The sequence below is a fragment of the Lissotriton helveticus genome, chromosome 6 (assembly GCF_964261635.1).
Source record: "Lissotriton helveticus chromosome 6, aLisHel1.1, whole genome shotgun sequence".
Taxonomy (NCBI): Eukaryota; Metazoa; Chordata; class Amphibia; order Caudata; family Salamandridae; genus Lissotriton; species Lissotriton helveticus.
In genome coordinates this window covers 1,237,082,927-1,237,099,530 of record NC_136067.1, presented here as the reverse complement: position 1 = coordinate 1,237,099,530, position 16,604 = coordinate 1,237,082,927, and the positions used below count along the sequence as shown (strand labels likewise).

The 16,604-nt window shown below is 48.3% G+C and overlaps 1 protein-coding gene across 1 annotated transcript in view; it reads right to left on the bottom strand.

Annotated features, from left to right (window-relative positions):
* Window positions 1–16,604, bottom strand: part of SEC23B (SEC23 homolog B, COPII component) — an 83,713-nt gene that overhangs the window by 40,737 nt on the left and 26,372 nt on the right. Inside the window, exons 4-7 of the mRNA XM_078648958.1 lie at window positions 15,650–15,736; window positions 5,878–6,114; window positions 5,695–5,780; window positions 4,904–5,048 (exon numbers count right to left, since the gene is read on the bottom strand). Coding sequence (XP_078505084.1) covers window positions 4,904–5,048; window positions 5,695–5,780; window positions 5,878–6,114; window positions 15,650–15,736 — 555 coding nt within the window. The remainder of the gene's footprint in view (window positions 1–4,903; window positions 5,049–5,694; window positions 5,781–5,877; window positions 6,115–15,649; window positions 15,737–16,604) is intronic.

The following is a 16,604-nucleotide window of genomic DNA, read 5'->3' as shown; positions in this document are numbered from 1 at the left end:
CTGTCCCAACCCGCTTGCACAGAATGCTGGGACAATCCAGGATCACTGTTCACATCTTCTCTGAGAGTCTCAGCTGCACCCCAAGCTGTCACTGCGAGGGACTTTTCCACCTCAACTTCAAAGGGGAAGCCCCCTCCTGTGTTTGCTCTGGAGGTCTGGGTGTCCTCCTCTGTTCAGTGGGCCTGGGCTGTCAAAACTCTGGTGCAATGCGACAGCTAATCAACTGAGGCAGAGTTTCTTTCCCCACTCCTTCCTCCAGAACGGAGTGAAGCATTGTTAACTTATACTTTTGTGTGGGTTGACATTTTGGGCAATAAAATAAAGCGCACGTTGGTCCTGCAGTATGTGAAGCGCCATGCCCTGGACGTATTTCTACAGGAAACTCATTTGCGGGGCAATGTTTGCAGGGTACTGGACCGGTTTGGCTACAAGATGGTGGCCCATTCGGGGTTCACGTCTGGCTCCAGGGGGGGGGGGGGATTCTTGCCCTTCTATTGATTGTCACGGGCAAGTGGGAGGAGGACTCGGGTTGTCTGTCGGCGGTGGCGGCCAATTGGGAGGGTCGCACACTAGTTTTCAGCTCCTGCTATACCCACCCGGATTGCATGCCCAGACGTATGTTAAACTTGGGACCCACCTGGCAGATCTTCCATGGGGTACTCTGGTACTGTGGGGAGACACTAACGCGGTCATGGACGGGGAACTTGACCGCTCGGGGGAGAGGCAGGGCAATAGGGGGGGAAGCAGGCTTGCGGAGCTTTACCACAGCGATGGGCCTCAGCGACATATGGCACGTACATCACCCCACACAGAGACACTACACTTTTTACTCAGCTCGACATGGGTCCTTTTCCAGAATAGATCACATCTTGACCAGAGTGGACCAAGTGGGCGACTTCGCACACTCCTGCATTATGGCCCAGGAAATCTCTGATCATTCACCGGTGGGTGTCACTCTCAAAGGGTAGTAACGTCAAGGGCGGCTTTCCTGCGGATAGACCCATGGCGCCTCAAAGACGACTCTATAGTTGATAAGTTGCGGGAGGGCTCCCAACTATACTTCGCTGAAAACCAGGGCTCGGTTGATTCCCAGTTAACCTTGTGGAAAGCATTCAAGACCGTTTTGAGGGGCTACGCCCAGGCGCTAATTGGTGCTCAGAAGAAGAAGAAGCACTTCAGCTCGCGCAGTTGGAGCGGGAAGTGGAGGTGCTGGAACGGGGGTGGGCGGGGCCCCCTGGGTGGAGCACAGTATTGAGCTTGTCCTCAAACATGAACTTCGCACATTGGCGGAGGGCGAGGCGTGCGCCTATTCCCTCGCCGGTCAACACCAGATTTATGATGCCGGGGATAAAAGCATGAAGCTATTAGCGTGGCTCGAGCGCAGAGACCGGGAGCGATCCTGGGTCGGAGAAAGTGAGGAACGAGGCGGGTTCCTTGGTTTCGGCGGGGATCGACATAGCGGAGGCCTTCGCGTCCTACTATGAGAAGGTGTGCACCAGATCGGAATCTGACCGAGGAATTCCTACGGGATTTCTCCCTCCCCACGCTATCCCAGGAGCAGACTGACAGTCTAGAGGCGGACCTCACGGTCCTGGGTGAAGCTCTTAACGCACTTCAGGCCGGGAAAGCGCAGGGGCCCAACGGGCTCCCAGTTGAAATCTACAAGAGACAGGCCAACGTTGTGACTGAACCCCTGAGGCAAATGCTCTTTGAAGCGAGAAAAGTGGGGAGACTCCCGCCTGATCAGCGTGAGGCCACAATCGTAGTCATCCGCAAGGCTGGGAAACTGGCAGACCAATGTTAATCTTATCGAACTATATCACTCCTCAACGTGGAGGTCAAGGTTTTGGTTAAAGCCATGGCGACGCGACTGCTCTCAGTCCTGCCTGACTTGATACACGAGGACCAGTCAGGGTTTATGCCCCATAGGAGTACACGGCATAAACTACGCCGGCTCTACGGGGTGCTGTATATGACTGAGGATGTGGGCGACACCCAAACTGCGTTGATGGCGCTGGACGCCGCAATGGCCTTTGATAGCATTGAATCGCCGTACTTATCCATGGTCCTGCAACGTTTGGGCTTCGGTCAGATCTTCTGCAGCTGGGTGCGTCTGTTGTATGAGCAGCCGGTAGCAAGGGGGAGGGTAAACGGAGTTAAGTCTCGTGAGATTTCCCTGCGGCAGGGTACAAGGCAGGGGTGCCCTTTGTCCCCTCTCCCCTTCGCCTTGGCTCTAGAGCCGCTGGCCCACTGGATTAGAAGGAACTGGTCTTTCTGGGGCCTAGCGCTCACGGATGAGTGGGAGGAGCGTATCTCCTTATACGCCGACAATATTGTCCTTTACATGGCCAGACCCTACCATTCAATGGCGCAGGCGCTTCATCTCTTCGAATTATTTGGTAGTTACTCCGGCTATAAGATTAATTGGGACAAATCCTTAATTCATCCGCTCTTGGGTCCTCCCCCGCGCGTCCCAACGCGGTGTGCGGCCTTAGTAGTCACTGAGGGATTTAAATACCTCGGGGTGTATGTCACTAGGGACAGGGCGGAGTTCTTCACAAGAAATCTAGAGCCACACTTGGCGCGGTTAGCATCGGATGTCGCTCACTGGCGGTCCTTGCCTTTCACCCTGATGGGACTCACCACACTCTTCAAAATGTTGGCGTTGCCGTGCCTCCTCTATATCCTACAGAATACACCATATCCGGTCCCGGGTGGGGTGTTCCGGCGCATATCCCAGACGCTGCGAACGCTGCTCTGGGATGGTGGGAACCCGAAAATCGCATTGCGTTAACTCACGATGGGGGTGTACGATGGAGGGCTGGCCCTACCGGACGTTCAGTTGTATTATTGGTCGTCTCAACTACAGGTGATTAATGACTGGGTGTATGTGGCGGGGTCAGAGCCAGCCTATAGGGTGGATAGATATGCCATGCCGGGAGGCAATTGTGAACCTCTTCTATACTCGCGGAAGAACTGGAGGGACTTGCCCTCGCATACAGGTGTGGTACTGCAGTGCTGGAGGGAGGCCAATAGACTCCTGGGGTGGGCCGGCACTATAACGGAAGGACCCTGCTCTGGTTCGGGGACCAGTTAACAGAGGTGAAGAGGCTAACCGGTTTTAAGGGTTGGAAGCTGATTGGGATTGAATATCTGGGTGATGTTTGGAAGGGTGGCGCCCCTAGGTCCTTTGACTACATCAAAAAAGAGTATCAAATGCACGACTCCCAGCACTACCACTACTTGCGTCTCACACACGCCTTACGCACCCATATCCACAAAGATACTTCAGTCCCGGAGTACTCGCCGTTGGAGGACAGGCTCCTGCTTGACCCAATCTTAGAGAAGCCTACTGCCACTATCTATCGCAAGCTCATAAATAATATGCCGGACCCCCTGTCGTCTTTGCGAGCGAGATGGGAAGAAGATATAGGCCGCCTGGAAGATGCGGATTGGCAGGACGCCCTGCACAGCCCACGCGAAATCACGATACGGACTCGGTTCCGTCTTGTCCAATTAAAAATCTTGCACCGGGTGTACTACCCGCAAACTCACCTGTTCTCGTGGGGCAGGAGCCAGTCTCCCTTGTGTGAGAGGGGTTGCCAAGAGGTGGGAACTTTCTTCCATATTCTTTGGGATGGTCCGAATGTGGTAGGTTTCTGGACCAGGGCGGCACGCACTATGGCGACAGTAGTGGGGTCGCCAGTCCCAGTGGAACCGAGGTGGCTTCTATTAATGATTAAAGGGCCGACAGACTGGTCACGGTACAATGAGATCTGGCTGGCCTTGGCGTCCGGGGTGGCAAAAAGGAATATAGCCAGGGGTTGGTGGGGGCGCAGGAGGCCCCACAATGGGACCAGTGGCAATGAGATTTGGATTGGTGCCAGAGGGCGGAGGAAACGATCTATAAGGCCTGGGGTTGTACGAAGAAATGGTGAAGGATCTGGGGTCCCTGGCGAAAGTACCGAGCAATGGAGGAGGGTGCGGGACAGGAGTGACGCTGGGTGGGGTTTTACGATACTGTATAGCATGCCTTTGATTGTACAATGAATTGCTATCTTATTCCATGCTAATTGAACACCGCTATGTATTCTCTGAGTCATCGAGCAAAGTTAATAAAAAGATTCTTTTTAAAACAAAAAACATTAACTGAAGTACTGAATGGACATTCAAGTTATTTCTTATGTTATATTGCATTTTGTGTCTTTTTCTAAATAATAGAGGGATGTAGAGTACCTCTATTATTTAGAAAAAGCCTTGGCAGTTCGCTCTCACACCCATGCAAGTGTCAATTTCTGAATGGAAGTCTCTTGGCTATCCAACTTGGAATGCAGCAGAATTGTGGCCCTGGGACATCAGTGATAAACATTACTCCTAAAAATCAGTGCCCAGTAAACTTGGACTGTCAAAGGGTGCGAAGAAAAATTCCCACAATATTAAAATGCCTGATTTTATGTTCAATCTTGCTAGACACTTGCTTCCAGTGGACTGTGAACCACAAATACACCCATTCATTAACACTACAGTTACAAGATTTTATAATGAAGGTAAAGCAACTGCATTTTGTTTCCCCAAAGATGAGGCAAAGTATGGAATTGATGGACTGAGATAGGAGCAGGAATAACCATTCTCCTGTGTATGCCATGCAAATATCAAGGTGGTACAGGGAGAATGCTGTAAAATGGCCAATGATCAAGCCGAAGTTGGGCAAATCTTGGACTGGGCACATAGGGCAAGCACCTCAAGGTGCCATATTTTCTGCAACAAAAATAAAATGTCAGACTGCTATCCTGATGTGCAAGAGATTTTGAAGGCACTTTACTATATGTGGCAGGGATTGAAGGAGATCTAACACTGGCTAATCGGACCATTAGTTAAGATTAGAATATACAGGCCTTCTTACCTCCAGCAAACCAACCGCAATTGATAAAGCTACCCCTGTTGATCTCAGTGGTCTTTTGCCCTGTGTGACTGGCCAGGGATCCCGCTGCAACTCCCCAAGCAGATCAGTCAGATTCATGTCGATCTTATGAACAGGCTGGAGGAACCTACAATATATATATCCAAACAAAGCAATGTTGACAAAGCATGTAAGTACCCATCTGTACATAATAAACTTGTCATAGTACAACATCTAGGTGATACAGAAATACCAAATAAAAAAAACAGATTAATGTAAATAACAATTGACCGAGAGCATTTTTCCAGCCAAATGTTTACAATAGGTTTCACATTCTATGAGTCAAGGCAGACACAGAGCACAAAGCAATATTATGAACAACACAGTGCCCTGCGGATGAGCTCATTCACTAATAGCAAGCAGGAACATAGTGACGCAAGAGTTGAATATGTCTGGCAGCTGAGTGTTGATAGTAGAACATTATCCCATGGTTGATCTGCTTATAAAGAAAGGTTCATGGCAAGATCGCTGGTTTAAAAAACCCAACATGAACTGAACCATGGATTAAAAATATATCTGCCCCAGTAACTACTTGTGGAACATCAAATTGAAGAATCATAACTTCAGTTTTATCAACACCACTCACAAATCTCGCTTTTCAAACAACTAGGTTTGAGAACACTCAAATAGCATTAGCACAAATGAAACACAGATGAGCGATAGCAGATCATTTTTAAAGTGTACATCATCTGCACTCCCTATATCCCGAGTGTGGACATTTTTTGCAAGACTACCTGCTCGAGATAGTTGGTTGTTCCTGAGGTTGCAGAGGTCTTGCTTGTTGAGCAGGCCCACCAGGTCTTGAGAGGCCAAGCATATCCTAAGAAAAACAATTAAATACAAAAAAACTGATTAGACCGCCTACAGGCAAGAGAGACTCATGGGAACGAGACACTTCAATGCAACATTGAACAAACCTGTATTTGCTTTGCCGTAAGGTCTTTGGTACCCCTGAAGACGTAGCTTTTGGAGATTCCTTCACAGCTAAGTTCATGCACCTGCACCATTCTGCCAAACGTGATGAGCCCCACCAAAGCATCCGGAGGAAGCAAGCTCAGAGACATCTGCAGGGATTCCTTTAGCGCTTGAAGGTCTTCTTCTTCCAGACATGTGTCCACAACATACAAGAAGATAAGGGGAGTCTGAGGGCCACGCTAGAATCAAAAGAAACATAAGAACACATTACACACATGCCACCTACCATACATATGTAATATATTTGATCAAAATTATGTAAAAATAAGCAATTTGTATAACAAAAAATCTGATCTTCAGATTTGTTTTGTTCATGACTGCTGTAGTCGAGTGTAGGAAATGTACTACCGACCTACATATAGAGCACAGATGTTCCATAATTAAAGCTACAAAACATTCCTACGTTTAGCTTGAAGAAAACATGTTTGATGTTTACATGTTTGATTGCTCCCTGTCATTTGATAATGATCGATTACTATTTAAGTCCTTAGTTAAAAGGAAGATGATTTTAAGAAGGGGCTGTTTACAAATGAACATTTCTCGCCTTTGTTCTACAAGAGCAGGGAAAGCATACAACAATACCTCATTCTGAAAAGTTATTTCTTTTACACACTACAGGCCCCTCCAGAAAGGAAATATGTGTTTTTAGCGCACATGGCCTGATTTAATAAGGCAAATCTATATTGCCATATTAGCGCTGTAGAAGAACTGTACTGCCCAATAAACGAGGGGCAATACATTGATAACAGTTTAAAAGAGGAAAGTGAAACAATTTCTAGTGCAAGTTGTAGCATGTCCTGAGAAAAAGAATGCCAGCACAAGAAATCCAGAGAAAAGTTTAATGCTTGCCCTCTACAAGTTTATTCTTATTCGAGACCGTGAGTATTATTCAATGAAGCACTTGAGAGTGTAACCTGGGAGGGGAAAAAACAAAACAGGTCTGACCAACAGATCGGCTTGGCCCAGATTAGATCAATGGAACCACAGCTGGCATGAATGTTCATAACTTTGATCACTTTGGAGATTCAAAACAGAAAGAAGAGGCTGATGAAACTTTAACCACAAAGTCCCTGGGGATGTATTTATCTAAGCATTATTAATGATTTGAACCTCAAAAAAATACACAACAAAAAGCTGAAACAAATATTCATCAAACAAATGATTAATTGTTTATTTAATTCATTAACAATTACATATATAAGAAAAATCACAGTTTTAAAGAAATTCAATTGAGGCCACTCATCATCCATACTATATTCAGTTTGATGTACTTGCACTGCTTCCATGAATCTATCTGAGGATACTAACCTAATTTTCAGCCTCAAATTTTTAATGCCTTCACATTTACAGAATGTGTTAACATTTTCAATCTATATTTTGCTTCCTTATTCATATAATCTATATTAATCTGTTAATTGAATATGCTACTTACCAGTATGCATCTGTTCTTGGCATGTAGGGCTGCCAACATTCATATCTGTAGCATAGATCGCCGCCTAGTGTTGGGTCCGGATGATTGCACATTGTTGTCCTGGAAGAGTCTTCGAAGTATCACGAGATAGGTGGCTCCTCCCCTGGACTACAGTGCGCATGGGCATCGACTCCATCCCCAGATTGTTTTTAGCCATTGTGCAAAGATGGAGTTTAACAGTGAAAGTGATGGCCATGCTAGAGATTAAATGCAAGAAAAGTCTGCAGCCGCTACGGGCGCCGGGGAGGAGGGCGGGCGATATGAATGTTAGCAGCCCTACATGCCAAGAACAGATGCATACTGGTAAGTAGCATATTCAGTTCGAGGCATGTGGGCTGCTAAATTCATATCTGTAGCATAGAATACATAGCAGTCCCTCCATTAACGGCGGCCGCCCGTGCCAGCTGCAGAAGTCTGAAAAAGTGTTTTAAGAACAGCCTGTCCTACAGCTGCCTGCTGTTTGGAATGCACATCTACACAGTAATGTTTGGTAAACGTATGTGGTGTAGACCATGTGGCTGCCCTACAAATGTCTTCCAAAGGAATGTTACCCAGGAATGCCATGGAGGCCCCCAACTTGCGTGTGGAGTGTGCTCTGGGGGGGACCGTTAAAGTGCGCTTAGCCTTCTGATAGATAATCTGAATGCACTTAACGATCCACCTGGCTATTCCTGCTTTGGAAATGGGGTTGCCTTTATGCTGGGCTGCGAAGGCAACAAAGAGTTGCTGTGTCTTTCGAAAAGGTTGTGTTCTGTCAATGTAGTACATAAGCGCTCTTTTGACATCAAGCGTATGGAGCATCCTTTCCGCTACCGTTTCTGGGTTGGGAAAGAATGCGGGCAGTTCGATTGTCTGATTGACATGAAACTGCGACACCACCTTAGGGAGTAATTTGGGGTTAGTGCGCAGCACCACCCTGTTTGAATGAATTTGTATAAATGGCTCTTGAATGGTGAGCGCCTGTAGCTCACTAACACGTCTTAGAGACGTTATGGCAATGAGAAAAGCCACTTTCCATGTGAGGAACTGAAGCTCACATGAATGCAGAGGTTCAAATGGGGGACCCATCAATCTGGTGAGCACCACATTGAGGTTCCACACAGGAGCTGGCGGGGTCCAGGGAGGGATGACCCGCTTCAGCCCTTCCAGGAATGCTTTAATGGCAGGCACCCTGAAGACAGAGAGATGCTGCCTGTTTTGGAGATAAGCCGCTATGGCGGATAAGTGTATCCGAATGGAAGCGTATGCTAGATTGCATTTGTAAAGATGCAACAGATAGCAGATGATATTAGGAATGGATGCATCGAGCGGGTTTATAGCGTGCTCGGTACAGTAGATGACAAACCGCTTCCATTTTGATGCATAGCAAGCTCTGGTAGTGGGCTTCCTTGCCTCCCGGATGATGTCCATGCATTCAGGGGGCAAATCAAGGTAGCCAAACTCTAAGACCTCAGGAGCCAGATCGCCAGATTGAGCTGCTGCGGATCCGGGTGCTGAATGTCGCCACGGTTCTGCGTTAAGAGCCGGGGTGTGAGGTGCAGTCTTTGATGCGGTACTACGGATAGTTCGAGGAACGTGGTGTACCACGGTTGCCACGCCCACGTTGGAGCAACTAGGATGAGCGTCAGCGAGTGTTGCTTTAGCTTTCTTGCCACCAGCGGAATGAGAGGCGCTGGGGGAAAAGCGTACGCAAATCTGCCTGACCAGTTCATCCATATCGCATTGCCCTGCGATAGTGGGTGAGGGAACCTGGCGGCAAAGCTTTGGCATTTTGCGTTTTCCTCCGTGGCAAACAGGTCTATCTCTGGATCACCCCACTGCTGGAAGTACGGGCGGAGTACTGATGGATGTAACTCCCAATTGTGCATCTGGTGGCTGTACCTGCTGAATAGATCCGCCATCTGATTGTCCGTGCCCGGGAGGTGTTCCGCCATGAGGAAGATGTTCCTCTGAATGGCCCACTTCCACATGCTCTGAGCCAGATGAGACAACTGTGGAGAGTGCGTACCTCCCTGCTTTTGAATGTAGTACATGGCTGTCATGTTGTCCGTCCGGATCAACACGACTTTGTTGCACAGATGTACTTTGAAGGACTTGAGTGCCATGAAGATTGCCATCAGCTCCAAGTAGTTGATGTGCATCTTCCTTTGTTGCGTTGTCCATAGTCCCTGTACCGTATAATGGAGCACATGAGCCCCCCATCCCTGGAGAGATGCGTCCGTTGTTAGTGTAATCTGTGGCACAGGCTCGTGGAACGGTCGGCCCTTGCAAAGGTTGTGTGGATTCCACCAATGCAGAGAGCTGTATGCCCGACCCGTCACCAACACTAGGTCGTTTAGCTGTCCTTGAGCCTGAGTCCACTGATGCGCTAAGCATTCTTGGAGCGGACGCATATGGAGTCTCGCGTGCGGGACTATGAAGATGCAGGAGGCCATCATGCCTATCAACTGCATGAACACTCTCGCTGGGAGTGAGTGTTGCGGTCTGAACTTTTGGATCAGCGCCTGGATGTTGTCGATCCTCGCTGGGTTTGGCTGAGCTGTGGCAGCCAGAGTATTGATAGTCGCGCCTAAATACTGCCGCACATGGGCCGGCTGAAGGTGTGACTTCGGGTAGTTCAGTGTAAATCCTAGACTGTGAAGGAGGTGAATGGTGTGGGACATGTCTGCGGCGCACTGCTGGGCTGACTTTGCCTGCACGAGCCAGTCGTCCAGATAAGGGTAGACATGTATACCCTGTCTCCGGAGGTGTGCCGCCACTGTCGCCAGACATTTTGTGAACACTCTGGGAGCAGTGGTTACTCCGAAGGGGAGTACCTTGAACTGGTAATGCCTGTTTTGGATGGTGAACCTGAGGTACTTTCTGTGGGATGGGTGGAGTGGTATGTGAAAGTAAGCATCCTTGAGGTCCAAGGTTGCGAGGAAGTCTCCCTGCTGTAACAAGGGAAGAACCTGCTGCAGTGTCAACATGTGGAAGTGTTCTGAAATAATGTACTGGTTCAAGGGGCGTAGGTCTAGAATCGGTCTGAGTGAGCCGTCCTTTTTTGGGATTAAGAAGTACAGGGAATAAACCCTGTGCCTTCTTCCTCCACTGGCACGAGCTCTATTGCGCCTTTTTGCAGCATCACCAGAACCTCCTGCTGCAATAAGTGCAAGTGCTCTGCTGACATAGGACGGTGTTTTGGGGGCATGGGTGGATGTCAGTTCTAAACAATAGCCGAACTGGATAAGTTTCCTGACCCACCTGTCTGTGGTGATGGACTTCCAGACGGGCAGGAACTGGTGGAGTCTCCCCCCGACAGGTGTTGGATGGTCGGGGGGCAGTGACAGGGAGTCACTGTTTGTTGGCGGCAGAGGAACGGGAACTGTTGTTGCCTCTGCCTCTACCCTTGGCACTGTTTCCTCTGTATCCACCTCTGCCCTGCTTGCTGTAGGAGGATTGCGCACCACTTTTATTGAATGGCGTCTGCTGCGACATGTGCCCTCTGTTAACACCTCGACTGCCTGAGCGACGAAAAGTGTTCCCTCGAAATTGTTGTGACTGGAGAGCTCCCATGGACTTGGCAGTCTCTGTATCTTTTTTAATCTTCTCCAGGGTGGTGTCCACCTCTGGGCCAAACAACCTGTCTGGATTAACGGGTTGGTTGAGGATAGTAGTTTGTATCTCTGGCTTGAATCCCGAGATGCGGAGCCATGCCTGACGCCTCAACATCACACTAGTGTTGATCGCTCTCGCTGCCGTGTCCGCAACATCTAGCGCACACTTTATAGCAGCGTTGGAGATGAGCTTCCCCTCCTGGATAAGCATTTCAGCTCCCTCTTTAAACTGGTCTGGGAGGTGTTGTAACAGCTGCTCTAGGGTGTCGTAGTGTGCCCTATCGTATCTGGCCAACAGAGCCTGCGTGTTTGAGATGCGCCATATGTTGGCCGCCTGAGCTGCCACCCTCTTCCCAGATGCCTCCAGCACTTTTGACTCTTTGTCTGGGGGAGGAGCTTCACCCGTGGTTTGGGAATTTGCCCTCTTGCGGGCATTAGAGACCACCAAAGAGTCCAAAGGCAACTGGCCCCTTATGTAGGTGGGGTCGCCAGGTGCCGGTCTATATTTCTTCTCAATGCGTGGGTTGACAACTCGTGATCTTGTGGGTTCTTTGAAAATGTCTGCCGCATGCTTAAGGACCCCTTTCAACATTGGGAGAGTTGACAGTTTTTTCAGCAGTAGAGAAAGTGTCAAAAAGGAAGTCCACCTCCACGGGGTCAGCATGCATTTCCACTTTATGGTTTGTAGCTGCCCTTTCAATTAAGGCATTAAATGCCGCAGAGTCCTCAGTGGGAGACGGCTTTACATTATAAACCTGAGGATCCTGGGCCGTCTGCTGGTCCCCCTGATCACCAGTGTCCATCCAAGAGTCCTGTTGCTCATCAGGCTCTGTCTGAGCAGGAAAATTGTACTCCTCATCTTGCTCCCCTCCATCCCCATCAGAGTATGTGGGTGAAGGTGTTGCACTCCTCCTATGCTGAGGAAGAATCTGCTCCACCAGAACAGGTGTTTCTGCTGCAGGCTTCTTACGTTTCAGAGGAATGGTAAACGACTGCAAAGGTTGTGAAGTAATCTTCCTCTTGTATAGCGTGAGTTTCCCGGTGTCGGCATCGATGAAATGCTCCGACCGTGCTTCAACCAAAGGGTGTCGATGACCCACAGTCCCAGCCGGGTGAGTTGACGTCGACACAGTGTCCTTGGGCACCGACCGCGGTGCAAAGGCCTTTGGCGCCACCTTAGGCGGCAACGTGTAGAGGAGTGGTGCCGATGTGGACTTCGGTGTGTCTGCCGGCTTCGGTGCGGAAGGAGTCTTCGGTTCCGATGCCAAAGCCTTGTCCTTAAGGCGCTTGAGGGAGTCCGAGACCTGCTTCGTAAAGGAAGCGGACGGCTTCGTCGATCCAACCGATGTCCTTGGTCCTCCCCCAGGGGAAGACCCGAGCGTGGATGACTTGTGCTTGTCCGTTCGAGGCGCAGGAGCACCCTTGACTGGTGCGCCACGATCACCGTCCACAGCTGCAGACGTCGATGCCGACGGCTTCGGGTCGACGGGTTTCCCTTTAGGAGTAACGACCCCAGACTTTGGCTCCGCGCCCTTCACCGACTTCGCGTCAACGGGCCTCTTGGTCTTCGGCGCGACAGACTGTCCCGATGTAGGCTCTACCGCCTTCTTGGACGTCGGCTTGTCTACCTTGGTTGACACCGGCTCGACGGGCTTCTTCGAGCTTGGCTCCTTAACCACCTTCGGCACCGTTGTCTGCTCGCCAGCGTGAATCGGTTTTGAGGCCCCCGAAGACGACGGCGTCGGTACCGGAGCAGCCGTCTTCGGTTTCGATGGCGTGTCGGCCATCTTTGTTTTCATCGATACCGAGGGTTTCAGTTTCGGTTTCGATTTCAGTAATGGCGGCTCCGCGGAGGTGTCCGTAGCCGGGCCGGAAGGCGGGGCCGTGGATCGAGGTGTAAGGTCTTGGGTAAGGCCGCGTGGCGATCCCGTGACCTGAGCCTTAGTAAGAGTACGAACGGGGCATAGCTCTTCCTCCAAGCTATCTTCCATGGCCCCATATGCTTCGTCGTCGTCCCCTACCTTCTCGACGAGTTCTTCAATGTCTTGACTGTGGATGTCCGCTTCGTCGTCGGACTCGACCACCACCGGGGTAGGGGAAATCTGCAGGTGACGCACTTGCTCATCAACCGCGGGGTCGTCAAAGATGTCTACCGGTGCCGGAGCCGATCGCTGGGCCTCAAGGCGCGCCACGCGCCGAAGCTTGATCGTCTCCTTCGATCGAAATCTGGAACAGGCCATACAGTTGGCCTCGTCGTGGTCCGGCGACAAGCACTTGTTGCACACAGGATCGACGTCAATGTGTGGGTACTTGGATCCACACACGGGACATTTCTTGAATGGACTCCGCTCCATGCCGTCGAAGTCTTGCTGCGTCGACTAGGCCCCGATCACCGAAGAGTCACACGACCCCCCGGATATCCGACTCCACGAGCTGGAAGATAGACGGGACCGAACGCAAACAATACCGACAGTGCAAAGAAGGCCTTTTGGCCTCGAGAAAATTTTATCACGATTCCGAACCGGAGACGTCGAAATCACATCCGAACCCAATGGCGGAAAAAAACAATCTGGGGATGGAGTCGATGCCCATGCGCACTGTAGTCCAGGGGAGGAGCCACCTATCTCGTGATACTTCGAAGACTCTTCCAGGACAACAATGTGCAATCATCCGGACCCAACACTAGGCGGCGATCTATGCTACAGATATGAATTTAGCAGCCCACATGCCTCGAACATTTAATTTCAAAGCAGACGCGGACCCCGGATGTAGGCTTCTGGACCCCCTGGGGATCCTGGACTACTGGTTAGGAGCAACTGCATTAGTCATTTGAGCAGTAATTAACCTAGCTGGAATACTACAACGCCCTTTACTGAGGCCTACCTGAAAATATCTTCAACAGATAAAAAGTTTAAAAAAACTCAGCAATATATGCCATTCTATGGTCCCAAAAGAAGGGTTACGTTACATAGATCTGCACACTACATTGTGGAACTAAGCGGTTATACCTGGTGTTCAAATGTTTAAACCTCCAAGCCCCATTATGTGACAAATAAGATAACATGCCAACCTTACACCTGTGAGCTATATATTAGAGGGCAAGTCAGATGATTAGCCTCCAAAATAAATCTAACATGCTGGGACGTGCCCTCTTTAGAGGTTAACTCTCAACCAATCTACTAGCCTTTGGAAAAAACGAGGAGAAATATGTCTTGCTTGCTAGTTTATGAACCAGAGCTAAGAAGCACGAATACAATGACTCAATCAGGCTCTAGTACTTAACAAAAATGACCACTTAAAAGGGATTCCCTAATGACAAGGCTTCACCTGGGCCTCAATCCCTGGGAATACTCAAGAAAGAGCCACCGACACCCCTCCCAGTGTGAGCAGACACAGGCAAAAAAGAACAGCAAGTGAACATGTTTGCGCTGCACCAGTATTGGTATGGTCTGTCGGCTAGGTAATAACATTATTGAATTTGAGGATAGGGAATCTAATTCCAAGTCTTTAGCAAGGAAGAACCACAGCAGAGGTGACCACTGAATTAGAGTCCCCCTCCCCCTCTGTCACTTACACAAGAAAGCACATGTAAAACCAAGACATCATAAAAATCTGTACTCAGTTGGAACATCCACTGAAGTACTGTGTGCGACAGATACTTTTTACTGGGTCCTCCAAGAGTGCCAAAGACCGGGTGTGAACACTGATTAAAAAATGAAATGGGAATGGCAGAGGAAAGCTGGGGTGTGGGGCATTTTTGGTATTGAGTCGAAGACACCCATTAAGGATAGTCAATACTTGAAATAAGTGAAAAAGTCTGGCCAAATGGTTATAGGTGAAAACCCTTCTGGAAGGATGGGGGGGGGGAACAAAACAAGTAGTGAAAAGGGGCAGGGGCAAGCAAATCCAGCTGCCAAATAAATGTTTGCATTGTCATCCAGTCATGTCATAAAACCAAAAAACACAGGCTAAAAACCAACAGACTGTTTTTTTTAATATTTTCTAGTAAATTTTTTTAAGTTAAGTGAAATTATTTAAAACAGATTTGATAATCACACACAATTACATGGCTAAAGAGACTGGACTAAAAAAACATATCAATACCCTGCATCAAGCTGGACTTTAAAGGGAAGCTCTCAATTCAAATAAAAAAATATTCCCTTTACCCCACCAGACACCTAGAAAGGTTTCCTTGCTTTTGAGGTTTACAGGACTAGAAATATAGCTTATCAAACGGTTCATCTACATCTTCAGCATTCCAGAATCCTCTCTCCTTCAGGATCTCCCGCTGGAGGCACCATGACCACATAGCCTTTCCGCATATCTTAGTAAGTGAAGCTAGTGTAGTCTACACATTGCCACAAGGTACCACTCGACCCAATACAAGGGCAGGGGTAAAGGAAATTACTGACTGCAGCTGGCACAAGCAAGGTGTGGCACTTCAAATATGGAGAGGGGAGGAAAGTGTTATTGTGATTGCTTGCTTTTTGAAAGGCCTGTCTTTGGCTTATGTTGTGCATTTTTCCTGTTTCTGACAGCATGTTTAGACCATCCTCAAAGTCTTCTAACTACATCAACATGACAATTTGCGTTTATAGATCGAGCAGTCCAAGACGATTTTAAGAGGTCTCGCTGAGTGTAGCATACCTGCACGATGTATTCAATTGTAGAAAACTGTGGCATTAGTTCTGCTGGTTGATTCATTTCTGAGATTCCTGCATATGTTGGTGGGAACTGAGAAGAAAACATAGCATTATTTTATGACATCTGCCATTGTGTGATAAAATTCATAATTTATAAAAAAAATCAATGCCAACAATTTTTTTTAAAGTACAGTAGAAATGCAGGGCATCTGTATAAAACAAAGCAAAAAGTCGTCAGTATTATTTCAAATGCGACAAGCACGGATTTTCAAGAACTGGAAGAGTTCTCAAATATCAGTGTTCAGAGGAAACAGACCCTTTTGACCGTTCACAGATAACTCAACCACACAAAATATGCAAATAAGCAGGGCCCTCGGGAATTGTACTGGAACAATTTAAATCCCACAATTTGATGGAGTTAACAAAAAAATTCAATACGGTCTCTACCAACAATTCTAATTAATCCTTTCAGTACAATGGTTTTGTATATAAATGTCCATATTTCTTTAAATTTTTCCAGTTTAGGCATGTTTGACTTCATTGCCATGAAGCATAACCAGGCAAACAATATGGTCTCTTTGTAGCACAACAGTGATATTCAGTTGTGACGGCACCGCATGCCTTCATGAACATATCTAATTTTACAAATTATCGGCTATTATGGTTTGATAGTATATACCGATTGCTGCACTACGAGTGGAAAAACTGATCGATTTTTAAAAAGTTAATTGAGGTAAACCCCCCGCCCCCAATCCCCACTCTAGGAATGTCCCAAAATGACTACCAATCAGTTTTATAGGAACCCTAAGTGAAGGCAAGTATGGTACAGAACCACAATAGTAAGGAGTGTTACAAGTGGTGGGAGTGTTTGTAATAGTTCAAACAACCAAGAGTCAGTAGCTTCAAAAAAATAAAAAGGGGGACAGGCAAGAGTAAATAGTGGGGTGCACTTATGAGAT